The 17,859-nt window shown below is 38.3% G+C and overlaps 1 protein-coding gene across 1 annotated transcript in view; it reads right to left on the reverse strand.

The window, feature by feature from the left end:
- LOC139140835 (CMP-N-acetylneuraminate-beta-1,4-galactoside alpha-2,3-sialyltransferase-like) overlaps window positions 1-17,859 on the reverse strand; it is a 145,618-nt gene that overhangs the window by 4,697 nt on the left and 123,062 nt on the right. The window contains exon 5 of the mRNA XM_070710284.1: window positions 1,049-1,153. Within this exon, the coding sequence (XP_070566385.1) occupies window positions 1,049-1,153 (105 nt within the window). The remainder of the gene's footprint in view (window positions 1-1,048; window positions 1,154-17,859) is intronic.

Consider the following 17,859-nt stretch of genomic DNA (forward strand, 5'->3'; position numbering starts at 1 on the left):
TACATGTTGATGTATACAATGACTATATCAAGCGTGGTATTTCAGAGCAGGGATCTCTAAAGTGTTGGGTATAGGTGGTAAAGTGAAAGAACAAAGGCAGCAAGCTTGTAGGTCGCTTGGTTGGTTGTCTGTTGGTTGGTTGGTTGGTTTAGAGAGGATGGCGGCTACAATTGAACATGCTTTAATGTCATGTAAATGACATATATTCGATACGATATAGCATATTATTCGCTTTTTGCCTTTCACTTTGAATCTCACAAAACACCACCTATTTCTTGAGACAATATCAGAGAACTGTTTGTGGTGACTCTGGTCGAAGAAGAAGTTTAAGCGTATACCTCATAGCCAGTCAATACATGCACAGTTTTCCACTAATGTAGATGAAATGACAGGGGCTCTCTGACATGGTCTGTCATTACCGACAGGTACAAATCAGTCATGTAACTTAAAACGCACCTTTGGTTTCACAGCTCTGCAGGAGAATTCTGCAAATTATTGTGCGTACACTGTGAGCTAAAATTCCCAAATATTCTGCACCGGCCGAGAGGTACACTGCAATCTAGGTCACCATGTTTGAACTGCTCTCAAACGGCTAAGTATTTTTTCTTGGCGCAAAAAAGTGGCTGACGCAGTTTCATGTGATTTTTGCTAAAATTCATGGGCGTGAGAAAGTGCCTGATTTGAACATGTGAGTGTATTAAGTAAGTACACATTTTTGGGTGTCTTTTTGTTCAATTGTGGTCCATTACGATACTTCCAATCAACAGCATTAGTTGTTTATCTATACTGCTTTCAGTATTTTCAATTTCCCCTCAATGTCTCCTTAGTTTTTTCAAGTCCCTCCAGAAGTGTTTGTGAACGCGGCCTAAACGTTGTCCAATAACATTTTTTCTAGTAAAGCGTGTCTGTTTTGGAGCGGACTTCAAATCATATTTTAGGGTGTTGCAATACTTTAGAGATTTTATCTTTGGAGACTTAAAGAATGATGGAAGTTTGCAAACCACGGATATACCATGAAACGACCGACCACCACAAAATGCACGCATACCTAATTACAACATCGTATTTATCGATTTGGCTGCCGACGTTTTTTCCGAGGCTGACCCCTGAACTACCAACCAATATGCAACGGCGACAAACTTCGTGTCTTTCCCTGTGAAACGAACATACAATATCTCTATTGTAAGCAATGTTAACGTTCTCCAACCCTTTCACCATTCCAACGATAAAATCTTCAAACCAGTCATACGCTTAAATAACCACAACTAAAAGGTTATATTTTTGAATTATATATACTAAGAAATACTTATATATTTTTATTATCTATCATAATCATCTTGTTATGTCAGAGAACGTCACGGGTCCAACATTGACATATAAATTACGTTTGAAAGGTCCTTACTGGTCCTGGAACATTTCTGATTTGAGATGGTGCTACCGGCCAGACCTGAGCCATTGTATGGTTTAACTTTATCCAGAATATGCCGTCTGAATGGATAGAGCCGCTTCAGCAACGTTATAAACGCTCCAAAGCGGCAGATATTTGTAAACTGTAACAGTCATTTCACTTTCGTTTTGGTGGCAGAGAATACTGCATCTCGGGCAACAATCGGTTTGATGAAGAGGTCAAATTTCTGAATTCAGTCTGCTCAGATGAAAGCATCCAACAAATGTAGAAAGCGAGCATGCAGGGTCATTATAAAAAATAGCTGAAATTTAGTCTATGCAAAAGTGCTCAACCCGACCTTCCGTGTTTTGCGAATCACAAACAGTGTCTCTCAAACGCATCAAGTTTTACGTAGTGTGAACGCAATATAAGACCATGTTATAGTTGCTTTACTTTTCTCCAGCGTGTTATCGATTCGTTTTCATACTCGATATTAAACGTAATGTGTGAGGAAAATCTAAGTTTTGTCTCAGATTCATCGTGGTTTCATTTGACGAATGGTCATTAGTCATGTCCCTGTGTTCCCCTCCAAGAGCTAGCGTATTGTTCGACGAATGGGAGGTCACCTTCTGTATTAGTAACCCTTTGAGCACCAAAGTTAATTTTTGTCATCTTTATAAAACATACTACAGTCATTTTTTTTCTGAATTTTGCCAAAATTTTGATAAAAAATGTAGCCGATAGAATGCGATATGCATTTGGTCCAAAATTATGAAAAAACTTACAGAAAAATTCACAAAGTGGTAAAATATTGCATTAAAATTTTGATAGGAAAAATTACAGCAGGCAAAGGGTTAAACTCTGAACTATGGAGCAGGTAGGCTGGCACACTTAAAAGTCAATAATTCATCGTAAACATTACTGCGCAAGCTGTGCTGCAGTTCCAATGAAATGTCTATAAACATGTCAAGCACAGCATTTGATGTGAATAAATGTAGACTATAAATTTTCGAAGGTTATTAATGTGAATAAAAGCAAATCATTGGTGACTACGTTGTTCACAAAAAACAACAACACAAGAACTGCGATTTTTTCAGTTTTGAAGGGATGTCAGAAAAATAATCCTACTCCCAAATGGACTGAGATGTCTCACACTCGTTCGGGAATTTGCGTCTGCATTCGTGTCCTGTTCGTGTGAGGCAGAAATTCCCATTATCATATACCTACATTCACATGCCTGTGAAAAGCTATGGGAGAAAGCGCCCTCAGATCCGTGCATTTTTTTTACGTATCACGCCCCGGCCCGGTGCCCAAATATGGGCAATCGCGTGCATTTCTGAACTATCTCGATTCTGGTTACTAAGCGCGTTGCTATCGGCAAACGTTCCATTCGTACACAAAGCCAGCGCGAGATTAGGAAAACGTCTGCTCGCTCAGATCGTAGTTGCGCGTGGCGACAGTGGAGCCGCGCAGGTGATATCGGCATTTATTTCTAAATTCTAGTGAAATCCTGTGTATCCTAAGTGCGTGCCTGTTCAGTATAAATTACCAGAAACTGACATCACGCTTTTGTCCTCCTTACACCTCGATTTCAGCCTTGATCTCTGTTGGTCAAGTACAGTACGGATGTTGCTTTGCGCGTTCTAGAATTCTTCAGGTAAACAAATGACGTCATTATGTATGTCAATCCGCGACGGGAAGCGGTCATCGTATTTATGAAAAACTGACACAAATGGCGTTGAATTTTTGATATCGCACGCATTTTTATCTCCTAAACATTGTTGAATATTATGTAAAATACATATTTATCATTCCATAAGGTATATGATAAAACCTTTACGGCCCTGATACGGCTTTTGCGGCCCTTGGTCGTACGGCGTACGGGCCCTCGCACGCTCGGGCCCTTCCGCCGTACGACCTCGGGCCGCAAAAGACGTATCAGGGCCGTAAAGATTAAACTGATGTGAGATATTCCATCTCAGCTCATTGAGGTGTGAGAGTCTGTTAGTGTCATCTATGTAATACATGAGCATTTTGCTCACCCAAACCGGTCTCGTTTTCCAGCGGCCGGCAACATTTTCAGTACACTGTCTATGATATCGCCTAATCCAACGGAAAAGTATAAATTATTTAATTAGTTGTAATGTGGATGAAAAAATAACAAATGTTAAAAGATAAACTTGACAAGGTTTGTCATGTACGTGGACCGCAACCACCCGTTAATGATTTCAGTACACCGTAGCTTGTGCCATTTTGACGTTTGTGTCCTTACCAGTACCAGCTATTCCGTACGGATAGTCCGTCCTTTCCATTCTTTCGAATTCTTTCCATGTCCGGTATCCCGGTTCCAGGAAAAGGTGAGCATGTATGTCAAATCTAGATCAACGGAAGAGAAGTTTTCGAGGCAAAGATCATTAGAATAAAATCAATCTCTTTATCGTCCCGCTATTTTAAATATTGACCTTGTAAAGCGATAAAAACAATTCCAGGTTAATTCAAATCCGTTTGGAAGGATTAAAAATTAAATAGCCTGATCAGTTATTACTTGAGTTGAATTGAGAAGCAATACAGGCATCTCTGCTCTTTTTATTTTTTTAGCATGCCTTCATAAAAGGAACATCCAAAGAAGAAGACCTGGGTGCGTGCGAACTACTCTTTGTTTCAATGTAAACAGTATGAAACTTATAAAGTAGGTGGAAGTTTCTAGGTCTGTGCATTAGGTCTTCTTTTCTGTTTTTTGGTGTCGTCGGAGTTTGGCTTTGCATCACATTCATTTATTCCTCCGTTTGCAGAACCTGCTCAAATTACAAGAACATCGAACATTTTAAATAAAAATTGAAAATATATTATATCGCATTTCAAACAGACGCAACCATTTAGACAAAAGATAACACATTGTACAAAAAAGCAAATCAAAATTTATCAATACAAAACATATAACAGGCATGATCATCTCAGTCTTCTGTCGTTAAGTAATCCTGTCCTGAAGCTATCGGACTTTGCCAAGTGAAGTAAAGTTTACACTACGGTCAATCTCACGTAAAACGCGCCTGTGAAACCAGTCGATTTACTTTCAAAGGTAACAAGACAACTCTATACAAATTTACCATAAAACAAGTGTAATGAGTCGGTAAGTGCTAGAACTTTAGTAAGATTCGCTGTTATTGTTAATAATATTCTCAATATCATCACAATTTCGATTTTAGTATTAAATAGTTGCACTTACCCCGGTATTAATCGTTTTACCCGGTCCTGCACATATCCCCGCTGACATGTCACATTGACGGAAGATGTCGAAGTTTTAACCTTGGTAACTTCCTTGTGTCGGGACGTCGAGGTATTCTTGGACGCCCTGCAAAGGAAACATAACAGTGTATCAGCTCGTCTAATGGACGCCTGTCTTCCTTCCTCCATAATTGCGTTTTGCTCAGAGTAAACCGTTTTGTTGAGACCATGAAATAATGTCTATCGCGTACTGATGGTATCCATGGATACCACTCTTACCATGCAAGCTGTCTGAGACATAAATTCGAGTTGAAAAAAGTAAAAGATGCATGACACCATAGACAGTAGTCCACGATGGCACTCACTGTTGCAATAACTAACTAGTCGATCGGCCAGGTCAAAACTTCTTGCATACAATACGATTTTTCTCGTTCGGATTTGCATAGTAATAAGCGACAAGATATGATAAACTCACGTACCGATAACAATAAAGAAAAGAAGACAAAATAAAAAATTCTGGAAAATAAGTGTGTACTGGATCAGTCATCTATCGGATTGGCCACCTTTGCTTGACAAGCTTGTGACATAAGAGAAGCCTACTCCAGCAAAAATAACTTGCATCGGTTTATGGACGCAAATCAAAATGCCTCTGTAACTCAGTCTCATTTGAGACAAGGAAATGGTTGTGATCTCAGATTCGTACAATCGATTTTGGCTAAGTTTTTGGAAAACAATATATCTGATTCTGTTAGCTGAGATTTTGATTTTCCTTTGGTTTCTACACTTCACTGTAAGGTGTTTGGATGAGTTTTGGCTGAGAGTTCGACATCATTTCTCAATGGTCAACTGCATGCATCTTGAAGTTCACCGGGCTGACCTCACTGTCAATAATACATACCAAACGCATCAAAGTTTGCCAAGATATTACAAGTGGATGGGAAAGTAAAGATAATCATGCACGTACTTTGAAGTTGCAATTTTCTTCACACAACTAAACTTATGTCGCAGTAAAACTGAGCCAAAGCATGCAAAAACAACATTGACATGGTTGCTATGACAGTCAAAGAAACAAATTTGTTCACAGGACGTACCCAGTAAATGGACAGTTCTTGAAAAAACCGCACGTCTACAATAAACTTAAGATTGAGAATTTCCCGGAGTTGAAATTGGGTGCCCGCCTTTCTCCTTTTCCTGCCAAGTTCATATTTCACCATCAGGTCAAGTTCGTTAGAACGAGTGACGTACAGTATGTAAAATTTAGTGTATTTTAACAAAAAATAAACATTGGAAGGCCCCTGATATCACAGATATTGTAAACATTATTTTTATAGACTAAAGCTGTTGGAACGGACCAAGTCTAATGGGTGGAAATACGTATGGTTTTGGCTCAATACCGCTTTTCACTGAATTGGCTGATGGGGAAGTGGTACTGTCTGGCAGGGAAAGGGTTAAAGGCTAACAAAAACGACAGCCATCGACAATGTATCAATGCACAAGAAGTGAAATTAAAAATTCTACTGTAATAATATCAAATGGTTTGGTCGAACCCCTCCTGATGCTTGATTTATGTTAATGTTAAGCTAATCAGTCTGCAAAATGTTAAAGACGTTAAGGTTAACAGAAAATAAAAATAAATCAACACAATTTTATCAAAATATAGTTATACAAGCTGGCTCTATTTTTTTAAAAGGCGGAAGGAGTTCACGCCCCCTTTGTGTCACAATTCGCATTAACAGACGAGAAACAGCGAACAACTGTTGCCTGGTCAGGAGGACAATAGCATCCGGCATCCGTTTATTACCTCTAGGCTGTTCGTTACCAGAAATACATCGCTATCAACATTTCCCGAGGACATAGGGAGTCGGATATGGTGACGGGTTTCTGGTAATGCAAGGCTACAAGAAATAAGAAACGGGCGCTATAGTCCGAATAAAAGACCAGGTAAATTGGTGTTTTATAATAGTCCTCAGGCTCGTCTTCCTCTGTGTTTTTGTCTTTAATTAAAATTTGCACTGCGACAATACATTTTGAGAAGTTCACATAGTGAGCTCTCCTCCGCAGCATAGCCATGGTGATGGCAGATTGTTCACCAATCGTCGTTAGCAAACCGAATAACATCCTTGGTTACGCTTGAATCTTTATTGTCAATGAGCTGTTCAAGTTCCTGAAATGTTGCAATGGAAAATTTTGCTTCTGAAATCACAGGCGCTTTAATTTTTCACAAATTTTCCAAGTGAAATAGATTTTGAAAAAATGCCCTTTGACGTCACTTTTTCGAGCCGGTGGCCACAAGACTTGTAAGTGTCTCGTCACGTAACATTTTCTGATGAATCGTGACATAGAATCTTGTTATTATTAACATCTACCGATAATACCTAGTCATGAGGAATGTAGCGCTCGTTTATCACCCCGAGGGCCTGTGCGTCACTGTAAAACACACCACTGTTTCAGGAGGCCCGGAGGCCATAGGCAGAAGGCAATAGTGCGCTATAGTGAAGACCAGGAAATAGGGTTTTTTGGCTGCGTTCGCAAATACAGGTGAGGGGGAGGGGAGCTGGAGGAATCTTGATCGAAATCTCAGTTTTTCAGATCCCCTCAATGCCCTAAAATCAAAATTTTTGAAAATCCTCCAAACTACTATATAGCGGCTTCTTTGTAAGGGATGTAGCGCAGAGAAAATAAACACGCATTGCAACAGTTCTGCTCGCAGATGTCGACACTACCTCTTTTGACGCCCACATAAATATTATTTAGTGGTTAAAGAAATGTTGTCTGCAGTTTGAAGAGCCACATTCAAAAGGCAAATGCTTAAATTCACTCATTTTAAAGTGCATCAGTGGACTTTTTGGATTCATCAGTCTAAGGCAACTTGAGTTAATCCAAATCTGGTCTGGTCGATAGAACCCGCTGAAGAGCACCAAAATGACGATCATGGGAGAGTATGCAAATTGTGAATTCCTGGCTACACATCGCATGGTAGTGAAAAACTGGGCAGGGCGACCTACAGAAGAATTTTTTTTATAAAAAGTACAAGACATATATTAACTAGATGCCACTTATAAACCTGGAAGTTGAAATATACCATCAAATAAAACTTTTAAATTCTGAAATTTTGGGTGTTTGATGTCTGAAATTTTGGATCTAATAATGGCAAATTTGCTGAAATTTTAAAAACTCCATTTATTCACACATTTCTTCATTTAAATTATCTTTAATGTCCAACATTTTACTTTTGTGTTATTGGACGATGAGAATCTGAACATTTCATTAAGTGCATGAACTTTAAATGAATGCTTTTATGTATTGATTTTAAGTGATTTTCATGAAAAACACTGAATTTCAATCGTACGTTAATATACCAAAATTCAAAAATCCCTCATGAAAAAGTATAACAATACGTAAATTTTTTTCTGATCATTCACCCGTAAGCGAACAGTATTACAAACATAAAATTTTGATACTTTTCAGTATTTTTGCTATTTGTATTAACTCCAATCTCTTGTTTTACATCTTATTTAATGTATTTAGTATTCAGCCTATTAACACAATATACATATGTGCTATGTACACTAGTGTTGCTGTCAGTTGCATTTCATATACATGTCAATATATCATAAGACACCTGCATATTAATACTCAGGCTGTGTGAATAAGTTTAAAGCATTGCAACATGATTTAAATAAAAATAACAACAACAAAAAAGATGTCGATACACAATACAATGTTGAAAAAAATCAAGTTTCACATACCTACCGATCATTCACATCTTTGTTGCTCTCTGTAGACAATGTATTCATTGTAAAATGACAAATACAGGTAGCCATGGAGGAGTAGAAGTAAACTGTACCATTACATTAAAGGAGATGCATTCTTTTTGTGTACTAATATTATATAGGGCTCAGCCCTTAGTGTCGCGCCAGGCGTTGAGATTAAAAATGTTATTTGTATCGATTCATGATTGGTAATCATAAAGGATAAAATTAATTAATTGTTACTTTCTATATACGATTGTACAAGTATGACCGGCTTATCCTCTGATGACAGTTCACGTACACGATTTCAGACCCTGTAGGTATAGATTTTCTGTTATGTGTAAAAAAGTTTGACATAAATTGGCAATTTTTACCATGATTACTACCTGTTGTGTTTAACAAGGGACGTATTGTGCCATCATTAACTTTGCAATAGTAACTTTACAGCCCAACTTCCGATATTGTAAGCTGAAAACCAGCGTTACTTCTAAAAACGCGCAAATTTTGACACAGAGGGCGCCTTTCTAAGATTCAATCCCAGCATTCTTTGCAAATGTTCTCGTTCATTTGCACGACAGTTTTCTCACTTCTTCTATTTTTTAGGCGTGATAGTAACGATATTTTGTATCAGCGACAGGATGGATAATAGTAATTACTCGCTAATAAAAAAGACATATTTTATTAATGGCATGTTATAAAATAATAGCAAGCACGTTTCGAATTTGTCTATTTACAAGCACTCAAAAAAACATGGCGGCGCCCGCGAAGGGAGGGTACACTTCCGGTCACTCGAATAGTATATTATAAATATGCGCATGCGTAGTCAGTAAGCCGCTGGCGCGACTATTATTTAGTTAGTTATTGCCCATCATGCTTCACAGCATTAAGGGCAGCAACAAAAGCACTCCAGTCCCTTCGGTTTTTGGCAAGGTGTTGGACTGTCTCCCAAGTGTAGCCAAACATCTTCAATTCTTTCTCTACAGTTCTCCTCCGTGTGTTCTTTGGTTTTCCACGTTTTCGTTTTCCCTCAGGGGTCCAACGTAAAGCTACTATTGTAATATCAGTAGTGTCTTTTCTGAGCAGATGTCAAATCCATGTCCATCTCTAGGATGGTTTCCATGTGTAAGCCATACGTACAAGCAAACTGTTATCATGACGTTTCATAATTACATTTTATACTGCGACTGTGAGCTTTCTGACTTGTGCATGGTCGTAGGGGCTTTTGCTCGCGTAGGTGTTGCTGTGGATTTGAGACTTGATGTCTCACTCACTCAGAGCGTACACTGTATGGTGTCACTGCATCCGCCATCTTGTTACTACACACACTGAATGAATGCACAGACTAAGTATCAAAGCACCACTGGTGGCGCTTTACATGCTATAGCATTTACATGACAAAGGATGCATTACATCATGCTCTACACATGCATACTGACTGGCATTTATCAAAGAGTTCTTATTTGGCCAGAAGATGCGTACTATGCACCTGAGACTCTTGGTATGGAAGGTTGACAGTTTACTAACATCTCCCTTGGTCATTCTCCAACATTAAGAACCGTATAACAAGGCGGAAAGAACACAGCTTTGGTACAGATTGAGCTTATTTTTCATAGAATATAGTCTTGACTTCCATATATTATTCAATGAGTAAAATGCATTTCTTGCTTTCTTGAGACGACTCTTTGTGTCTATTTCCGCACCTCCATCTTGACTAACGGTGCTGCCTAAATATGTAAACACATTCGTTCTGGGAAGATCTTCTCCATTAATATGGATTGGTGAAGGGTTTGGGACATTCAAAGTCGTGACTTCTGTTTTCCTTTGGTTGATCTTTAAGCTAATCTTCTGAATATTCTTATTAAGGCGAGATGTTTTCTCCTTCATGTGTCGACGAGTATGTGTAAGAAGAGCAAGATCGTCGTCGTAATCTATTTCTTCAAGCATTGAGAAAAGTGGGCGCACAATAGGGGTTACTGATGACGCAGCCATTTGAATACACTGGAAGATTTTGAATTCTCACAGCATCGTATTGACCGTATGATGAATTTAAATAATCATGATGGACACTTTCGTGACACATGCACAGAGGGGTCATATGGTCGCACAGGGAACACATTTTGAAACGTATGCGTTCTCCCACAAAAAAGGAAACATTTTTTCAGTTTATTTCCGACTCAAGTCTAGTCGCTATATATTCACAGACATCAAATGCAAGATTTGATGACAATGAACGCCTGAAACATGGCAAAATTATGGGATTCTGGGACCAAACACGGTACGTCCGATCAGTAGCATGGCTTTTTCACATTTGCATTGATTTACGATAATCTGGTTTTTATGGGGGAAGTTCCTGTTTAAACAGAAATAAGTTTTCTAAATCTTTAAATAGGTTTTCTAATCTTCCATCTGTGTCCTTCGCCGTCCTTCTATGCCTTCCTTTTAGTTTTTGCTCACATGGCTTGTGTCGGCTAATCTCGACGCTGAATGAGTGTGTGGCGTGTCATTTTGATATGATTTCCATGTTTCCAGAGATTGAATATTCGGTATTGCTTTGGCATCTTTGATATCAAAGTTTTCATCATTTTGCTTGATGGCAGGGACATTCAAGGTACGTTAATAGAGCATAGAAGGAAACGTTACCTGGCACTTGTAAAATTTCGAACCTTTTAGGACTATTTACTTCACGGTAATTGCCGTAGTGGTAAAAATTATATCAACTCAGATCTTCGAAGAAACGACAGTGCACGGGAATATAGGGCACTGGCGGCCCTCGATCGGCGCATGTTCCATTTCACATACAACGCACGAGGAAAGACACTGGAGCGCGATCTATTGTAAAACCGGACTACATCTCATGACAATTATCCATGGGGCATGCCTCTGTAATTTAAAAATCGAAAATTCTAAATCCATCGGCGCAAACTTATGCCATTCACGTCTTACTCAGATATTCCTATGGGTCTGTTTTCTTTCTGTTCCCATAGTTTTTACACTGCCTAGATATGACTGCCCTCTCTGCAATCGAAAGTACTTACTCATTATTTTCGGTTTTGCCTGTTGCGTTCCTCACGGAGCTGCCGGTTAGAACAGCTTCTTTGTCCTGGTATCTGTCACTCTTGTTGACGTTCTGCCAGTGTATATGTGTGATGATCGACGTCTGAAAGAGCCATGGCGTGTTCAGGTACAGAAACATCAGCACAAAAGAAGAGAACAGTACAATCAAAAAGAATGTTTGCTTACTGAACATGAACACCATTATGCGATGGTTCAGTCACAGACAGACTGTCGTTCAGTCCGGAAATGATTGGCACGGTAAAGGCGAAAACGGCAATACGAGTCTCCGAATACTGATTCCTGCGTCGTAGGCTGGTTGCCTGGTTTGAAATGTTAATACTTGAGGTACAGCATGAGTATGCCGAGCTTTCACTACCCAATGGAAAGTGTTACAGAAATACGTAAACTCATGGTGACAGATTAGGGCTATGTGGACACAATGGTACTGGGAACATCTGCAGCACATGTTGTTATAGCAGCAACTACCGTTTGGATTTAAAATCATAGCAATTGGTGCATTTTATTATCCATTTAATAATCTATGAAGCTTCTACATGTCGACAGGGGTGAAGTTTTTCATGTACATATTGTCGAGAAAGGTTATAAATCTTGTTTTTTTAAAGGTGAAATGGCATTTGCAATGAAAAAGACATCAATCTAACCAAACTTTGGCATGGCTGTAACAGGGGACTAGAATGGGGGAATCTGCATTACATTAAGAAGAAAGGCCTGAAACAATGAATAACCATTGGTATGAATTAGTACATACCCTACGTGGCGTGATGTTTCATCATGGTAGAGAGTGAAAGAACAAAGGACGGAAGAATTTATAGCATTGCCTGCATGGTGACATAGGCGGAGCTACTGATTTCCACTGAAGAAACGAGATCTAGTTTTACATCAACACGTGGTGTTGTCATGAGCACTTGCCTTTTTACTTCATAAGCTTATTTGTATATTTGTAAGTATTTATGTATATGTACGCATGTGCATGAGTGTGTTTCTTTGTTTGTCTCTTTCTGTCTGTATCACCCTCTTTCTATACATACAAACACCCCATATATATATATATATATTATATATATATATATATATATATATATAATATATATATATATATATATATATATATATATATATATATATATATATATATATATATATATATATATATATATATATATATATATATATATGGCAGAGTTGCTGAAAGACAGTCATATGAAGCTTTCATGGCGGAGTACTAGCTACGGGCATGTCTGATATATTTGCAATTGTAAAAGCTCAATGCATTAACTGGTTACGTCCTTATCTTGATGTATCTATAGTGAGACCATTGAAATGTGTGTGTTTTTTTTCAAATAAATTGCAATGTACGGGCGGCATGGAACTAATCTTGCATTTCAATTTCAACATTAACTTTTTGCCCGTTCACCTAAACCCTTTTCTGACTAACATTCTAAAACATGGAAATCACTGACATCTCCACCTGGCACGGAGACTCACTTTTTAGACCAGTAATGTATCTGGAACAATGAAAATATTCTAGTTGCACGAAAAAGTATTTTCTTTAGAGATTTGTATGAACTTGGCTTTAAATATATTGGTCACCTTTTTGACACCAATGGCAACATTCTGAAATGGGAGCATGTAGTTCAGAAGGGTACAATAAACCAGCATTTTATAAGGTCGTATGCTTTAATTTCTTCCTTGCCGGCTGCCTTGGAAACAGAATGCTGGTATGTCAGCATTTACATGTGGATATGATGAGGTTGTGCTCCGCATTTTATTCAAAGAGCATCACAGAAGCATTCATTATCATATTAGCCAGTGCACCGAAAAGCGTATTGTAGATGGTGTTGTTAAGCAACACTTCGTTTTCCCTCGGTCAGAAATAGTTTTCATAAATACGTTTGAACAGTTTTAATTATGAGTGAGAATATATTTACCAGTCACCTTTTCAGTTAATGTTAGTTAATTCCAGTGGAAGCTGACACATAATATTCTGGTTACAAATGTCACCCCTTATAAAATGACGCAGCCTCGAGTTCACTCAGGTGCTTGCACTTTTTGTGCAGACAATGAGGAAACTCTTCTCCATCTGCTTTTTCACTGTAACCATGTCAGCCGATTTTGGAAAATTTATAGTGAAACATTGTTGTATTGCGTTTCGTTGCACATGATTTATGTTGTGGGTGTATGGATGTCTGCAAATATGAAGTTTTTAAAGAGTATCTGGTTGCATCAACAAAAAATTGTTGCCCTACCTATATCCCCCTGCTTGACAAAACAGTACCATACATAGGTTACACTAGGTAATAAGCAATTGTATTTTTAAATTTTATTTCACATAAAAATAATTCTTCAATGACGATTAAAATGAAAATATTTGTGCGCGAAAATGAATTTAACCAAATTGTAAAAGGACAAACATGATCATGAAAAACAAGAACATTGCTATAAACAGAGCTTTTGTTTCTATTCCAGTAAAATACTGGAAATCTGGCATCAAGATATGTTAAGATATTTAATAAACAATGAAAAATGAATTTTAATAGGTATCAAAAGTAAAAAGATCCAGGATAGCCCTGCTTGATGGGCAGGCTTGGTGGTTTCCGAAAAGCACCCTCTATAGGCAGAATTTGAAAATGTTTGTTTGAACGTATTTCGTTACTCCAACTGAATGGCAGGCTTATAATGTGTTGGAAGAGGAATGAGTTTCCAGACTTCGCTATATCCTGTGGCTGTTTTGCGTGGAAATTCACAGCTTCCGAAGATTGTTAATTTCTAACATTGTGTGGCCAGGCAGTTTTCTAGTTTGGAAAGAGAAAACATTTTTGTGTAATCAATCCGTGGCTTCTTTCAAAATGATGCTGTGCGTAAAATAGTAACCCTTCAAAAGTGTTGGTGACCTCCCCTATTTTGATGCGCAATGACCCTTCCCTACTTGTCACAGTCCACATCAATAATATTTAGACCCTTTCTGTTGTGGCTATCAATGATTTCAACCTTAAAATTGACCGAATTTGTATAAAAAGTGATCAATCAAAATTCTTTACATTGACGTTATAGACCACATGGGCAGGTTGCTACATTGCAAATATCAAGGTCTTCAGCAATTGCCATGCCAACTTTAATATAAAAAGTTTTGAAGCACCATTTTTCAGAATTTTCTCTGACCTTTGACATGCCCTATACCTCTGCAGGAAAGCTATGGCCATATTTTTTTCTTGTATGCAGTTCGAGAGGGCTAGCGTCTTTCGAACAATAGCCGGGACGTTTGCGGATAGCATCGCGCGAAGCAACTAGAATCGAGGTGGTTCAGAAATGCACGCGATTGCTCATATTTCGGCACCGGGCCGGGGCGTGATACGTAAAAAAACTGCACGGAAGTGAGGGCGCTTTCCGCCATAGCTTTACATAGGCACATGAATACAACGTCGTGTTTGAGTGATGTGTCCGTATTTTGACGAGTTGCGAAGCAAAGAGTAAAAAGGTGGACACATCACTCATTTATTCTCGTAAGTACGAGTTTTTATTCTCGTTATTACGAGATTAAAAAATTGTATTTACAAGAATCAAAACACATTTTTGATTCTGGTCGACCCTATACGTTGTTGTCATTCTGCTATCGGTGCCTTTTCTCCGATAAATCAGTTCTTTGATAAGTTGGGGAATGTGTTCCTGAAGGAATATCGGAGTTCATTGACGAGTGTAGGCCTGCGGCGCAAAGGAGCGGAAAATGCTTCTTATAGACGCGATCATCGTATGGAGAAAGCGCCATAGCCATTTGGTTTCCTGACTTTCTTCTACTCAGGCATATGTACACACGTCTATGGGGCATACACGCCGAGCGCAATAGACCGCCCACAGGTGACTGTGGTGCGTGTGTCTGTTCACGCAGATATCTCATAGATGCCTGGAGCGATTTCATTCAAACTTAGTACAAGGATTACTTCATATATCATACATATGCACGTTGATTTGTTTTGTGCTACAATCCAATATGGCGGCCATGCGGTCATTTTATTACAATTTTTCATGTACAGAGCCATAACTCAGATATGTTTCAAACGATTTTATTCAAAGTTGGTACAATGACATTGATCAATGTCATACATATGCACGTCAATTTCTTTCACGACATTATCCAATATGGCCGCATGACGGCCATTTTGTTCAAAATTTTTCATGTCCTTAGCTATAACTCAGGCATGTCTTAAACCAATTTTATTCTAAGTTGGTACAAGGACATTGACCCATGTCATGCATATGCACATTGATTCGTTTTGTGATACGATCTAATATGGCTGCCATGCGACCATTTTGTTACGATTTGGTCATGTACGGAGCCATAACTCAGGCATACCTCAACCGATTTTATTCAAAGTTGGTACAAGGACATTAACCCATGTCATACATATGCACGTGAATTTTTTCATGATATGACCCAATATGGCCGCATTGCAGCCATTTTATTACAATTTTTTCATGTCCTTCGTCATAACTCAGGCCCGTCTCAACCGACTTTATAAAAAGTTGGCACAAGGACATTGACCTTTGTCATACATATGCACATTGATTTGATTTACGATAAGATTGAATATGGCTGCATGACGGCCATTTTTTTACGATTTTTCATGCCCTTCGTCATAACTCAGGCCAGTCTCAACCGACTTTATTCAAAGTTGGTACAAGGAAATTGACCTATGTCATGCATATGCACATTGATTTGTTTTTACGATAAGATTGAATATGGCTGCATGGCGGCCATTTTGTACGATTTTTCATGTCCGGAACCATAACTCAGACATTTATCAAGCGATTTTATTCAAAGTTGGTACAAGGACGATGACTTCTGTTATACATATGTTTGTCGATTTGTTTCACGATATGGCCACATGGAGGCCATTTTGTTATGTTTTTTTTCATGTCGAGAGCCATAACTCTGGCAAGTCTCAACCGATTTTATTCAAAGTTGGTACATAGGCATTGGCTTATGTCATATGAAGGTTGATTTTTTAGACAGTATGATCAAATATGGCTGCGTGGCGGCCATTTTTTTACGATTTTTTCATGTACAGAGCCATAACTCAGACATATTTCCATCAGTATCATTCAAAGTTGGTACCAGGACATTGACCTGTTTCATACATATGCACATCAATTTGTTTCACGGCATGTAGCAGTATCATGTCAATTAAGTTTCGTAATTAGGCTGTTATGTCAAGAAATACTGCATCAAATTTCATGAAACTTTAACAGTGAAAATGACATTTATCAGTGTCATGTTAATTAATTTGTAATTGCTTATGTTGTAATGAACTTTCTTATTAGAGTGGTATATTCACAAATACTGCGTCAAATTTGATGAAACTTGGTACATATGCTGATCTCATAGTGTTGTAAATACTGCATCAAACTTTATGAAATATGGTACCGGTGATAATCTGTCAGTGTTAGGATTGTATGCAAAAATGTTTGCCATCATTCTTTCGGTTAATTACTAATTTACTCATTTAATGACCTTTTGGTTTTATGTTTTCATCACCATGGAACTCATTCTTGGCCATAGAGCGCCATTTGTATCGCAGTATTTTTATCACAGAACTAATTAATGAAGAGGACTCTATCCTCCCTGAGGACTTGTAATTAAAGTACCCATTAACAAGTGGGGACTGTGTCATCAACGATGACTTGAAGTTGTTTACAAAATGTTTAACTGAATTGCAGTTTGGTGTTTTGCACAAAATCTCAAAATTAGTCACAAAATGTATGACAGGAATTGGCGAGACTTTGCAAGGCTTATCAAAATTATATTATTCATTTTTGTTGTTTTATGTACAGTTTAAGTAAAATGTAAGCGTATGCTTTCGCCTTATGTCATCCCATGTAGACACTCAAGAAACTACAACAACTCGTTTAAAGGGGAAATTTACCTTGAAAATTAATTTTGGAATATTAAACTGATGTGATCATTGGAAGGCTTTCGAGTCGATTTTATTCACTTTCACTCACTAGCTGATAAACAACGGTTTACTAAAATACCGTAAATGACGTCGTAAACTTGGTCATTGAAGCAGTCGACGTGTGCAACTGTAAGCTTTCCCACTTACAGTGTATAGAATGGCTACAGAATATAGGGGCTAAGCACTCGGTGTCGATGTTTAAGTCAAGCAGAAATAAAGTTTTCTGCGAATACCACTTTGAGAAGGACTGCTTTTAGCGAAACTTTCAAGCCAAACTACTGAACTACAAGCCTTAAAGACAACTGTCCGGGGCATATCCAGCCCCAAGTGGTTCGCTTGTACATATGGGACTGTACGTATGCTCAGGCACTAGAAACGGAACACTATAGACAGGACCGCTGGTTCTAGACTAATCATCGCTATATCGGGGCGTTCTGTAACACATTAAAATGCTCGCACTTTTAGAATTAAT

The sequence above is a fragment of the Ptychodera flava genome, chromosome 9, assembly GCF_041260155.1.
Source record: "Ptychodera flava strain L36383 chromosome 9, AS_Pfla_20210202, whole genome shotgun sequence".
In the NCBI taxonomy this organism is placed as follows: Eukaryota; Metazoa; Hemichordata; class Enteropneusta; family Ptychoderidae; genus Ptychodera; species Ptychodera flava.